General features: G+C 38.8%; 1 protein-coding gene across 16 annotated transcripts in view; it reads right to left on the reverse strand.

Moving 5' to 3' along the window:
* Positions 1–221: 221 nt before the first annotated feature.
* Dg (Dystroglycan) overlaps positions 222–14380 on the reverse strand; it is a 512976-nt gene continuing 498817 nt past the window's right edge. For 15 of the 16 annotated variants that reach the window (XM_073955149.1, XM_073955142.1, XM_073955152.1 and 12 more), the window contains 7 exons: positions 14283–14342; positions 13844–14214; positions 9122–9321; positions 8104–9042; positions 7838–8032; positions 759–920; positions 222–648 (listed from right to left, as the gene is read on the reverse strand). In XM_073955149.1, the coding sequence (XP_073811250.1) occupies positions 527–648; positions 759–920; positions 7838–8032; positions 8104–9042; positions 9122–9321; positions 13844–14214; positions 14283–14342 (2049 nt within the window). In that variant the 3' untranslated portion in view covers positions 222–526. Of the gene's footprint in view, positions 660–758; positions 921–7837; positions 8033–8103; positions 9043–9121; positions 9322–13843; positions 14215–14282; positions 14343–14380 lie in introns of all 16 variants that reach the window. The other variant, XM_073955143.1, reaches the window with a different exon arrangement.

Here is a 14380-nt window from a genome sequence, read left to right on the forward strand (position 1 = left end):
TTTTTCGGCTTTACTTCATATTAAATAAGTTATTATTGTTCCATTTGTGTTTTTTCTTCATTTTCACATCTGTATCTATGTAAGTATGTATAACTGATTTTGACACTTAATTCCATATATGTATGTATATTATAATTAATTCACTTTTTAGTTGTATAATATGTGGGTATGGATTTTATTTTTGTTTCATTTAGTAAAGAAGTATTTTTCATTATTAAGTATTTTATTGTTTTTGTTGGTTGGTTGGTTGGTTTGTTTGTTGTTGCTTTGTTGTAGGATTTCATTTATTACACATATATGTATTTCATAGTTGTTTTCCATGTTTTAGTTATTATTATTATTGGGTCTATTAGTTTACTTATATTTTAATTTGTTTTTTTGTTGTTGTTGCTATTTGTTTACTGTCGTTCTGTTGTAACAAAAGGACAAGTGTGTGTATGTGTGTGTTCTTATCATTATTATCGTTTTCATTTTCTCCATCATCTTCATCCTTACGAGTTTGTCCTTGACTTTCTCTCCTTAACATTTATGGCGATACATATGGTGGGGGTTTACGATATGATGGTGTTGCCGGTGATTTCCCTCTAGCCTCCCGACCACCCACTACAACAGCTGGTGGTGGCACATATTCATCACAATCATTATCACCTAAAATTAAACTTGATTACTTTAATGATTTTTACAACAACTACTACTACGTGCAAATGGGGGAAAGGTGTGGGTCTCAGTGCAGGCAATGGCAACTAGAAATAACTTACCATTCATATTTGAGGTATTATAGGAAGGTGGTAATAATGGCGGCTTTTCATTCTTTAAGATAATAGGACTCTTATTACCAATTTCAGGTTTCTCATCAAGTTCATCTTGGAATATAACAGGTATACCTTTGGTACGGAAAGATTTACGTTCTTCTTCATCACCTGCAAAGAAAGGAACATGAAATGAGGGATTAGCAATATGTAGATTTTATCGATAATATCTGAAAGAAAGGGTACTTCTTCAGATCCTCTCTGAAAGTAAGGGTGCTTCTATAGACCGTTTCTGAAATAAAGAGTGCTTCTTCAGATCCTTTCTGAAAGAAAGGGCGCTTCTATAGACCGTTTCTGAAACAAAGGGTACTTCTTCAGATCATTTCTGAAAGAAAGGGTGCTTCTATAGAACCTTTCATTAAGAAAGGATGCTTCTGTAGACTCTTACTGATAGAAAGGGTTTTTCTATGGACCCTTTCAGAAATAAAGAGTGCTTTTTCAGATCCATTCAGAAAGAAAGGGCGCTTCTATAGACCGTTTCTGAAATAAAGTGTGCTTCTTCAGACCCTTTCTGAAATAAAGGGTGCTTCTTCAAATCCTTTCTGAAAGAAAGGGTGATTCTTCAGATCATTTCTGAAAGAAAGGGTGCTTCTATAGAACGTTTCTGAAACAAAGGATGCTTCTGCAGACCTTTCTGATAGAAAGGGTGTTTCTATAGACCTTTCTGATAGAAAGGGTGTTTCTATAGATCCTTTCTAAAAGAAAGGGTGCTTTTTCAGACCCTTTCAGAAAGAAAGGGTGCTTCTTCAGATCCTTTCGGAAAGAAAGGGTGCTTATATAGTCCCTTTCTGAAATAATGAGTTCTTCTTCATACCCTTTCTGAAAGGCAGGGTGCTTCTATAGACTCTTTCTGAAAGGAAGGGTGCTTCTATAGACCCTTTCTGAAAGGAAGGGTGCTTCTATAGACCCTTTCTGAAATAATGAGTTCTTCTTCAGACCCTTTCTGAAAGGAAGGGTACTTCTATAGACCCTTTCTGAAAGAAAGTATGTTTCTGTAGACCCTTTCTGAAATAGAGAGTGCCTCTTCCGATCCTCTCTGAAAGAAAGGGTGCTTCTATAGACCGTTTCTGAAACAAAGAGTACTTCTTCAGATCCTTTCTGAAAGAAAGGGTGCTTCTATAGACCCTTTCTGAAATAGAGGGTGCTTCTTCAGATCCTTTCTGAAAGAAAGGGTGATCCTTCAGATCATTTCTGAAAGAAAGGGTGCTTCTATAGACCCTTTCTGAAATAAAGGGTGCTTCTTCAGATCCTTTCTGAATGGGTGATTCTTCAGATCATTTCTGAAAGAAAGGGTGCTTCTATAGAAAGTTTCTGAAAGAAAGGATGCTTCTATAGAACTTTCTGATAGAAAGGATGGTTCTGTAGGCCTTTCTGATAGAAAGGGTGTTTCTATAGATCCTTCCTGAAAGAAAGAGCGTTTCTATAGACCCTTCCTGAAAGAAAGGGCGTTTCTATAGACCCTTCCTGAAAGAAAGGGTGCTTCTTCAGACCCTTTCACAAAGAAAGGGTGCTTTTTCAGATCCTTTCTGAAAGAAAGGGTGCTTTTTCAGAATCTTTCTAAAAAAAAGGGTGCTTTTTAAGATCCTTTATGAAAGAATGGGTGCTTCTATAGTCCCTTTCTGAAATAATGAGTTTTTCTTCAGCTCCTTTCTGAAAGAAAGGGAGCTTCTATAGTCCCTTCCTGAAATAATGAGTTTTTCTTCAGATCCTTTCTGAAAGAAAGGGAGCTTCTATAGTCCCTTTCTGAAATAAAGGGTGCTTCTATAGACCCTTTCTGTAAGAAAGGATGCTTCTGTAGACCCTCTCTGATAGAAAGGGTGTTTCTATATACCCTTTCTGAAATAAAGAGAAAGAAAGGGTGCCTCTTTAAACACTTTCTGAAAAAGGGAACCTCTATAGACCCCTTCTGTAAGAAAGGGTGCTTCTATAGAGTCTTTCTGAAAGAAAGGGTGCTTCTATAGACCCTTTCTGAAAGGAATGGTGCTTCTACAGACCCTTTCTGAAAGGAAGGGTACTTCTATAGACCCTTTCTGAAAGAAGGTATGTTTCTATAGACCCTTTCTGAAAGAAAGGATGCTTCTGTAGACCCTTTCTGAAATAATGAGTTCTTCTTCAGACCCTTTCTGAAAGGAAGGGTGATTCTTCAGATCATTTCTGAAAGAAAGGGTGCTTCTATAGAACGTTTCTGAAAGAAAGGATGCTTCTATAGACCTGCCTGAAAGAAAGGGTGCTTCTTCAAACCCTTTCACAAAGAAAGGGAGCTTTTTCAGATCCTTTCTCAAAGAAAGGGTGCTTTTTCAGAATCTTTCTGAAAGAAAGGGTGCTTTTTCAGATCCTTTCTCAAAGAAAGGGTGCTTTTTCAGATCCTTTCTCAAAGAAAGGGTGCTTTTTCAGATCCTTTCTCAAAGAAAGGGTGCTTTTTCAGATCCTTTCTCAAAGAAAGGGTGCTTTTTCAGATCCTTTCTCAAAGAAAGGGTGCTTCTATAGTCCCTTTCTGAAATAATGACTTTTTCTTCAGATCCTTTCTGAAAGAAAGGGAGCTTCTATAGTCCCTTCCTGAAATAATGAGTTTTTCTTCCGATCCTTTCTGAAAGAAAGGGAGCTTCTATAGTCCCTTTCTGAAATAATGAGTTTTTCTTCCGATCCTTTCTGAAAGAAAGGGAGCTTCTATAGTCCCTTTCTGAAATAAAGGGTGCTTCTATAGACCATTTCTGAAAGGAAGGGTACTTCTATAGACCCTTTCTGATAGGAAGGGAGCTTCTATAGTCCCTTCCTGAAATAATGAGTTTTTCTTCCGATCCTTTCTGAATGAAAGGGAGCTTCTGTATACCCTTTCTGAATGAAAGGGTACTTCTGTAGACCCTTTCTGAATGAAAGGGTGCTTCTATAGACCCTTTCTGAAAGAAAGGGCGTTTCTATAGACCCTTTCTGAATGAAAGGGTACTTCTATAGACCCTTTCTGAATGAAAGGGTACTTCTGTAGACCCTTTCTGAATGAAAGGGTGCTTCTGTAGACCCTTTCTAAAAGAAAGGGTGCTTGTACAGACCCTTTCTGAAAGAAAGGGTGCCTCTTTAAACACTTTCTGAAAAAAGGGAACCGCTATAGACCCTTTCTGAAAGAAAGGGTGCTTCTGTAGACCCTTTCTGAATGAAAGGGAGCTTCTGTATACCCTTTCTGAATGAAAGGGTACTTCTGTAGACCCTTTCTGAATGAAAGGGTGCCTCTATAGACCCCTTCTGAAAGAAAGGGTACTTCTGTAGACCCTTTCTGAATGAAAGGGAGCTTCTGTATACCCTTTCTGAATGAAAGGGTACTTCTGTAGACCCTTTCTGAATGAAAGGGTGCTTCTATAGACCCTTTCTGAAAGAAAGGTAGTTTCTATAGACCCTTTCTGAATGAAAGGGTACTTCTGTATACCTTTCTGAATGAAAGGGTGACTCTATAGACCCCTTCTGAAAGAAAGGGTACTTCTGTAGACGCTTTCTGAATGAAAGGGAGCTTCTGTATACCCTTTCTGAATGAAAGGGTACTTCTGTAGACCCTTTCTGAATGAAAGGGTGCTTCTGTAGACCCTTTCCGATAGAAAGGGTGTTTCTGAAATAAAGAGAAAGAAAGGGTGCCTCTTTAAACACTTTCTGAAAAAAATTGAACCTTTATAGACCCCTTCTGTAAGAAAGGGTGCTTCTATAGTGTCTTTCTGAAAGAAAGGGTGCTTCTATAGACCCTTTCTGAAAGGAATGGTGCTTCTACAGACCCTTTCTGAAAGGAAGGGTACTTCTATAGACCCTTTCTGAAAGAAGGTATGTTTCTATAGACCCTTTCTGAAAGAAAGGATGCTTCTGTAGACCCTTTCTGAAATAATGAGTTCTTCTTCAGACCCTTTCTGAAAGGAAGGGTGATTCTTCAGATCATTTCTGAAAGAAAGGGTGCTTCTATAGAACGTTTCTGAAAGAAAGGATGCTTCTATAGACCTGCCTGAAAGAAAGGGTGCTTCTTCAAACCCTTTCACAAAGAAAGGGAGCTTTTTCAGATCCTTTCTCAAAGAAAGGGTGCTTTTTCAGAATCTTTCTGAAAGAAAGGGTGCTTTTTCAGATCCTTTCTCAAAGAAAGGGTGCTTTTTCAGATCCTTTCTCAAAGAAAGGGTGCTTCTATAGTCCCTTTCTGAAATAATGACTTTTTCTTCAGATCCTTTCTGAAAGAAAGGGAGCTTCTATAGTCCCTTCCTGAAATAATGAGTTTTTCTTCCGATCCTTTCTGAAAGAAAGGGAGCTTCTATAGTCCCTTTCTGAAATAATGAGTTTTTCTTCCGATCCTTTCTGAAAGAAAGGGAGCTTCTATAGTCCCTTTCTGAAATAAAGGGTGCTTCTATAGACCATTTCTGAAAGGAAGGGTACTTCTATAGACCCTTTCTGATAGGAAGGGAGCTTCTATAGTCCCTTCCTGAAATAATGAGTTTTTCTTCCGATCCTTTCTGAATGAAAGGGAGCTTCTGTATACCCTTTCTGAATGAAAGGGTACTTCTGTAGACCCTTTCTGAATGAAAGGGTGCTTCTATAGACCCTTTCTGAAAGAAAGGGCGTTTCTATAGACCCTTTCTGAATGAAAGGGTACTTCTATAGACCCTTTCTGAATGAAAGGGTACTTCTGTAGACCCTTTCTGAATGAAAGGGTGCTTCTGTAGACCCTTTCTAAAAGAAAGGGTGCTTGTACAGACCCTTTCTGAAAGAAAGGGTGCCTCTTTAAACACTTTCTGAAAGAAAGGGAACCGCTATAGACCCTTTCTGAAAGAAAGGGTGCTTCTGTAGACCCTTTCTGAATGAAAGGGAGCTTCTGTACACCCTTTCTGAATGAAAGGGTACTTCTGTAGACCCTTTCTGAATGAAAGGGTGCCTCTATAGACCCCTTCTGAAAGAAAGGGTACTTCTGTAGACCCTTTCTGAATGAAAGGGAGCTTCTGTATACCCTTTCTGAATGAAAGGGTACTTCTGTAGACCCTTTCTGAATGAAAGGGTGCTTCTATAGACCCTTTCTGAAAGAAAGGTCGTTTCTATAGACCCTTTCTGAATGAAAGGGTACTTCTGTATACCTTTCTGAATGAAAGGGTGCCTCTATAGACCCCTTCTGAAAGAAAGGGTACTTCTGTAGACGCTTTCTGAATGAAAGGGAGCTTCTGTATACCCTTTCTGAATGAAAGGGTACTTCTGTAGACCCTTTCTGAATGAAAGGGTGCTTCTGTAGACCCTTTCCGATAGAAAGGGTGTTTCTGAAATAAAGAGAAAGAAAGGGTGCCTCTTTAAACACTTTCTGAAAAAAATTGAACCTTTATAGACCCCTTCTGTAAGAAAGGGTGCTTCTATAGAGCCTTTCTGAAAGAAAGGGTGCTTCTATAGACCCTTTCTGAAAGGAAGGGTGCTTCTATAGACCCTTTCTGAAAGGAAGGGTACTTCTATAGACCCTTTCTGAAAGGAAGGGTACTTCTATAGACCCTTTCTGATAGGAAGGGTACTTCTATAGACCCTTTCCGATAGGAAGAGTACTTCTATAGACCCTTTCTGATAGGAAGGGTACTTCTATAGACCCTTTCTGAAAGAAGGTATGTTTCTATAGACCCTTTCTGAAAGAAAGGATGCTTCTGTAGACCTTTTCTGAAATAATGAGTTCTTCCTCAGACCCTTTCTGAAAGGAAGGGTGCCTCTATAGACCCCTTCTAAAAGAAAGGGTACTTCTGTAGACCCTTTCTGAATGAAAGGGAGCTTCTGTATACCCTTTCTGAAAGGAAGCGTGCCTCTATAGACCCCTTCTGAAAGAAAGGGTACTTCTGTAGACCCTTTCTGAATGAAAGGGAGCTTCTGTATACCCTTTCTAAATGAAAGGGTACTTCTGTAGACCCTTTCTGAATGAAAGGGTGCTTCTATAGGCCCTTTCTGAAAGAAAGGGCGTTTCTATAGACCCTTTCTGAATGAAAGGGTACTTCTATAGACCCTTTCTGAATGAAAGGGTACTTCTGTAGACCCTTTCTGAATGAAAGGGTGCTTCTGTAGACCCTTTCTAAAAGAAAGGGTGCTTGTACAGACCCTTTCTGAAAGAAAGGGTGCCTCTTTAAACACTTTCTGAAAAAGGGAACCGCTATAGACCCTTTCTGAAAGAAAGGGTGCCTCCTTAAACACTTTCTGAAAAAAGGGAACCGCTATAGACCCTTTCTGAATGAAAGGGTACTTCTATAGACCCTTTCTGAATGAAAGGGTACTTCTGTAGACCCTTTCTGAATGAAAGGGTACTTCTGTAGACCCTTTCTGAATGAAAGGGTACTTCTGTAGACCCTTTCTGAATGAAAGGGTGCTTCTATATACCCTTTCTGAAAGAATGACCCTTTCTGAAAAAAGGGTGCTTCTGTAGACCCTTTCTGAAAGAGAGGGCGCTTCTGCCACCGTCCGCTTCAGTAAGGCTAGAAGTTGTCCGTTTTGTTCAGCCAGACCTTCCTTGACAACTTCTAGACAGGGTACATTTAGTCCGTCCCCTCCCAAAACTACCGTCCCGTCTATCGTTGGCTGGGTTTCCACAGACGTGGACGTTGCATTTTTGTCCTCTTTCAGTTTTGAGGTTATTTTTTCTTTATTTGTAATCGAATCCATGCGTCATCGAGTTAATGGTAGAATGGAAGACCACTATGGCATAGCCCTCCAGTTTCATGGCAAGGACTTAACAACTAAGTCTGTACGGCGTTGAGATGTCCAGGTATTAACGAGGCTCCGTTCTAATACAGTTGATAACCTAAGTGCAAAACAAGTTCACCTGCCACCCTGCATTAGGGGATCTCTAATACGTAATAGACCACTACATGGGTAACTTTTGTTTGGTCATAATTTGCCAACTAGTGATTAAAAGCTGATTATAATCTTATAAGAGACTTATTCGTCTCTGGGCAAAACTACTACTTTGAATTAAAACGATTCCTTGTGTTACAAAACTTTTAAATACAACTAAGTGGTTGGTAATTTGTAGTTATCATATTTTTAAAAAAACTTACCCAATTCCATCTTGCCGCTCTTGCGTCTCCTACGATGCAGACAGCAGGCAATAATCGATGCTATTAGAATCATTGATACAATAATAATTGCTGGCAGGATTATGGTGTACAAATAATCATCGGAGAAGGTTGACTTCAGTAGTGGTTCATCGGGTTTTGCGGGTACATAATCGCGATGGATAATATTCGTTTGTTCTGAAATCAAAAAAAAAACACAAATTTTAAATAATAACCAAAAATGCATCTCGAAGGGTGTGTCCACTTACCATTACACGACAATGAATACATTTGAATATTGGTAATATTCAATTCAGAGCCCAAAGCTTTTCTCACACGATCACGCATACCGCCATCCTGTAGATAAACACTGCGTACTGCTTCAATTTCTTCTTCGGGGCAACGATTATGCATTTTATATAGTGTGGTATTATAGAAACTTATCGCCGTACTGTCGGTATCATGTATGGGATTCACTGAACGTATCTGTATATTTTGGGCCGAGGCATCTCCGAAAAGTTGGGCAATACGCTCAACAAATTTACGCTGCAAATCGGCATGGAAATTTTCATGTTTAACACCCAGTGATGCCTTGAAATAAACACTGAACTCCTTCTTGGGTGCAGGATTAACTAAAACCACCAAAGCATCGGTGGCTGTTAGGCCAGCCGTATCTTCAGCTTCCAACATATATTCTTCGGGACCAACATCAGCCGGTTTGGGAATACCATAGAATTCTTCATTTTTCGAATCGAATTGTAACCAATGGGTGGGGCTTAGTTCCTTGTGATCCTTGGTCTTTAGGCTCAGTGTAATTTTACCATCATCAAAGAATGTGTCACTGGGTACTTTGTAAACCAATAAATGACCTGCAGTGGCCACAACACGATCCACCTGATTGCGTGGTACGGGTGGAGAATTTTTCACACTAATTGTTGGTGTCTTTGGTTTTGCCGCCAACTTCTGGCACGGTCCAATCAATTGGCCGGTAATAGATTTAACACCCAATGTGGGATATACCAAATCACTTAGACGATTGGCATCCAAACGTTTAACCAAATTATTCAATTCCGTTTCTGGACATTCGCTGGTCGGTAGAGTTTCATTGAAGTACACCAAGGTGGCAATTGAGGGATCCTGGGGATTGGCACGAATTTCACGCACTACAATTGAACTGGTGTTCTCGTCACCAAGTGTTGTTGCAATTGCTGGTAGGGAAGAAGAAGAAGAATAAATTTAGTTTGTAATTATGTTATTCTAAAAAATGATGCGTTGTTTGTGTCTTACCTTTGATGAGTTTCATTTGCCAGTCAATGTAGTGCATATTCTTTTCATTGATTTTCACTGCAATATTTACTTCATGATTGACAGTCCTCACACCGCGATGTTGTTGTACTGAAATTTCAAATGTTTCCACAACCGATTCATTGCCAGAGTCAGTGGCAGTTAGACGATATTGCCATTTCGATACAGAATCATCCAAGGGCCTTGAAGGAAGATTAAAAGAAAAAAATGGTATTAATTATGTGAGATAATGGTTCAAAGGATCTAAAGAAGCTCAACGGAGTAAGGCCGTTAGTTATAATTGTTCCACAAGCATCCCAGAAGCGACAAGGTAGACTTCTCTCATATCAATGAGTCGAACCCTATTCATATTAGCTCAACGACATGGAACCTACTGTTTATTTCCGAGTCCGAATGGCGTGTCTTACGACACCCCTTGTAGCAATCTCACTGCAGCGAGTTCTTTCGTACCGGATTGACCCGAAACCACTGTGTTTCGGTCAGCATTAAGCCTATGCTTCTAAGTAGGTTCATATGCTGCTACAACAACACCACATGTAGAGACGCTTTACTTGGCTGAAATTCACAGGAAATGTCGCCAACATTGCACTTTGGGGTGTTTTGCCACCGTTGAAATGGAACCCGGCATTCGGCGTGCAAAGCGGGTGTGCATACCATTACAACGCGGTGGCACCCGTGAGTTATGACCGTCATTATGGGAGCCATGGGTTTTATTATAGTCCATAGTGTAGAGTACATAAGCGTCCTACTCTGACGTTCACCAGGACATGTGACGATTCAACGCAACCTTTGACTTTTATTTATTAGACGTTGTGACCATTTTGATAAGAATTTCACCAATGAAAGTATATTTTCGATCTAGTGAATTCGAAGTGGTACTCGTAACCGACTTTGTATTTATCCAAAGGTGGAGTTTTTAAATTCATGCCAAAATATTCGCTACCCAAAGAAAATGTTTTACTATAAGCCACAAAAGTTAGGCTACTTTTAGGCTTTGTGAAAGTTGCCTTCGTAACCTCCGAACTCCACATTATTTTGAACAATTAGGCAGAACATTCCGCGACATTATCACTGCCGCAGACAGCTGGTCCAATACCCAAAATAAGACCAACTTATCAGCAGAGGCGGTAGAACTAATGCGATGAGCTTCGGCGTACTAACACTGAAGTCCCAAGAGCTATGAAAGAATTCACAATTAAACTCAACAGGTTAATAGGCGGACCAAACGGTGACTTTACCACCCAAAGCAATGCAGCGTTTGTACAGAATTGGGAATATTGAGGGCAACGGTTAAATTACTCCCGAATACGAGAAAAAAATATGATAGAAACCGTGATTATTTAGTGTTCAATGTAACGAAAGAGGTTCGGAGGCCAATGACTGGTAACAAACATATTTAATAAAGAAAATAGAAATTCTTCCGATTAAATCCTTATAAATTTATTCTACAGATTAAATATTTCCTAAATGTTAAGCTTCTAAAGATAGAAGATCTCCTTAAGATATTCTATAAATAAGATATCTATTAAAGGTTAAATAGAAGATCTGTTAAAGGGTGTATATTGTGGATATAATACCTGCTAATGAGATATTCTATATACATATGTAATGCATCCTAAATGGGTCTTCTACATGTAGTAGTGGTATTTTATAGAGAGAAGGTTTCCAAAATGGGTTTTCTGTTGATATAAGTCCTTCAACAGAGGTCTTCTTTTAATAAAATACCTTCCAACGGGTTCTCTTACAGGTTCATCCTAAAAGAGGTATTTTATAGTTAAACAAGTAAAAAAGTATCGGTCGGACAACAGACTGTGTGGATTGAAATACTTTATTTTCCAAAAAAAAAAAAAATGTATGGGCGTATGAACCGACAGAAATATGGATTGGATTAATGCTCAAAAATTTGCGGGGGTATCGATAGATAGGGCTTTTGTACCATACTAGCATACGAAAAGCATAATATCGGGCTACTAGGGAAACCTTCAGTAAAATGTCCAAAGGATCCTCCAACAACAAATATGTATTTTCAAACATTTGTGGGAGAGGAACCGGAAGCAGTGGACCTATAAGCACTACCATCGAATTTCATCTAATATTCGAAGAAATATTACGATATCCAAAGTGTGGACGAACGCAGTATTCGGTTCGAGCTCTGCAGCCACTACATATGGTGCCATAGGTTTTTTTTTAACTTTCGGGTTGTTTTATCAAGAAGTATGGACTTGCCCCTGAAAAAAAAAAACGTTTACTGTCTTAATTGAGACAGATAATGCAAGATGCGTCAACAAAAATCAAAGTGATTCGAAAACAGGTCCTAAAGTAAATTTATCCAAAATTTTGTGGGGGAGGTACCCGAAGGACTGAACAAAACAAATATAGACCATATTCGAACCTGATCTATATCTGGTAAATATATTAGGATGTGTAAAGTATGGACCAAATCGCTCACACCCATCCATAGTTATCGTGCGCACAATTTTTCCGAACATTTCTGAACTCAGGAAGTGTGGACTTGCCCCTGATGAAACTTGTACCGTCGTATGGGGGGCAGTGAATGAAGTTGCTACAACAAAAAACAAAGCGATTCGAGAGCAGGTCCTAAACTGAACTTTTCCGAAATTTTGTGTGGGAGGTACCCGAAGGGGTGGACCGATTGAGTTCATATTTGAACCTCATATTATTCTGGTAGAAAGTCTACGCTATACAAAGTATGGACCAAATCGGCCACTCCCTTCAGGAGTTATCGTGCGCACAAATTTTCCGAACATTTCCGAAGTTTTGTGCGGGAGGTACCTGAAGGAGTGAACCGATATGGCCCATCTTCGAACTTAAATTAAGTTTTTACAAAATATTACGAAAGCCAAATTTTGCACCAAATCGGCTCATTCATTCGAGAGTTATCGTGCGCACCAGACAGACATACAGACGGACGGACATGGCTAAATCAACTCCAAATTGTCTGAAACGCATTTCGTCCAAACATACTTGGGGTCTAAAACCATTATTTCGAGGAGGAACGTTTTGCCCGTATGAAAATGTATATACCCCCGTTAGCATAAATGCTGAGGGTATAAAAAAAGGAAACTGAAACGCAAAGGAATACCTTCCTTCCAATGGTGCCTTTATGATTAAATCCATCTAAATTTATTCTACAGATGAAATATTTCCTAAATGTTAAGCTCCTTAAGATAGAAGACCTCCTTGAGATATTCTACAAATAAGATATCTATTAAAGGTTAACTAGAAGATCTGTTAAAGGGTGTGGATATATCTGCTAATGAGATCTTCTATATGGAAATGGATCTTCTACATATAGCAGACATTCTGAAGGGGACTTCCAAAAATATAAGACATCCTAAAGTGGTATTTTATAGGGAGGTTTCCAAAATGGGGTTTCTTTTAATAAAATACCTTCCAACAGGTTCTCTTATAGGTTCATCCTAAAAGAGGTATTTTATAGTTAAATGATCGTATCCTAAAGAGGTCGCCTATAATTAAAACACCTCTTTAAGCAAATTTCTCCGGATAAGGCCTCATAAATAGGTCTTCAGTGGATACAATAACTCCCAAAGAGATCTTCGAATGATAGACTATATCCTCAATGGGCACTCTGTGCATACAAGAACACCTAAAGAATGATGCTGTTTATAATAGTTTACCTAAGAAGGTATTATATAGATTAATACCTCCTAAATGGGTCTTCTGCACATAGAGGAGAGGAGTTCCTCTACGATAGAAGACCTCCTAAAGGGTTCTTCTATGATACAAGATCTCCTAAAGGGACATTCAACAAATAGAAGACCTTCTAAAGGGACATTCTACAGATAGAAGATATCCTAAGACCTACTAGATGTGTCTTTAATACATATAAGACCTCTTACTGAGGTTTTAATAAGACTTTTATTAATAAGACCACCTCAAGGGGGTTTCTGCAGACAAAAGACCTTCTAAAAGGATCTTCACCTGTTGATACATAAAATTCCTCTATAAGAAAACTGTTATAGAAATTCTAAAGGAACCTCTATAAGAAAACTTCTATAGACCTCCTAAAGGGAACTTCCATAGATATAAGGCCTCATTAAAGGTCTTATGTGGATACAAGATCTCCTAAAGAGGTCTTCTAATGATACTAAATTGAATTATATATAAGAAGGTGTTCTACAGATATACTACGTCCTAATTGGATCTTTTACAGATAGAGGTCCTGCTAATGGGGACTTCTACATATGGGCGACTTCCTAACTGGTGTTGTATAGCAAGATAGAGCCCTTGAAGAGGTTTTCTACAAATAAAAGGCCTATTTAAAGGGACTTCTACAGAGTTAAAATCTTATAAAGGAGCCTTCTTTAGATAGAGGGCCTTATAAAGAGTCTTTTGCAAATAGAAGACCTCTTAAAATAGTATTATACAAGTAGAACACCTTTTAAAGGCGTATTTTGAGGACATAATACCTTATAAATTGGTTTTCAGATTATACAAGATCGCCAAGAGAGGTCCACTATAGACACGATAACTACTAAGGAGTCTTTAAATAATATATCTTCTAAAGGGTTCTTTTATAAACAAAAGGCTTTCTCAAGGGGTCGTCCAGAATGAGTCTTCTATAGATTCCACTTTTGTAACTAGTAGGGAACACATTTCTCGTACAGGTCAAGCCAAAATGTTCGCAAGCAATATTTTGTTAATATAATTGCTACTACTTACAATCCATAAACTTCCTTGGTTTCGGCATTAAATTGCAACCATGAATTCGATTTCAATTCACGACCTTCCTTATCGGTCAATTCCAAACGTAAATTGGTCATATCTTCGGTATCGTAGAAAGTATCATCGGGAATGGCAAATTTAAAGGATTTTCCAGAGGTGACAGCCAATTTTTGTAATCTCGACTTGATCATGGGTGGGGTATTTTCCACCACAGGTTCAATATAATCTGGTACAGCTGATGTTGTAGAGGGTAATTCCTGTGTGGTTGAGACAGCGGGTGATGAGGACGATTGTGTGGTGGTTTGGGTAGGTGGATTTGTTGAAGAGGCAAAATAGATGGGATCTTCAGCGGGTGTGGATGAAGAGGCCTAAAAATCAAATTTGGAAAAGATAATTAAAAATAACTCATAAAAAGAACATATTTGATTAAATTTACCATTTTACTGGAACTTGTTTCCTCATTGTCTTCCGGCTCCAAAGTGGTATCATAGTAATCCTATTGTTTGCAATGAAATGGAAAGAAAACATAAGGAA

This window comes from Musca autumnalis, unplaced genomic scaffold (genome assembly GCF_047663935.1).
Source record: "Musca autumnalis isolate F117 unplaced genomic scaffold, ASM4766393v1 scaffold_5, whole genome shotgun sequence".
Taxonomy (NCBI): domain Eukaryota; kingdom Metazoa; phylum Arthropoda; class Insecta; order Diptera; family Muscidae; genus Musca; species Musca autumnalis.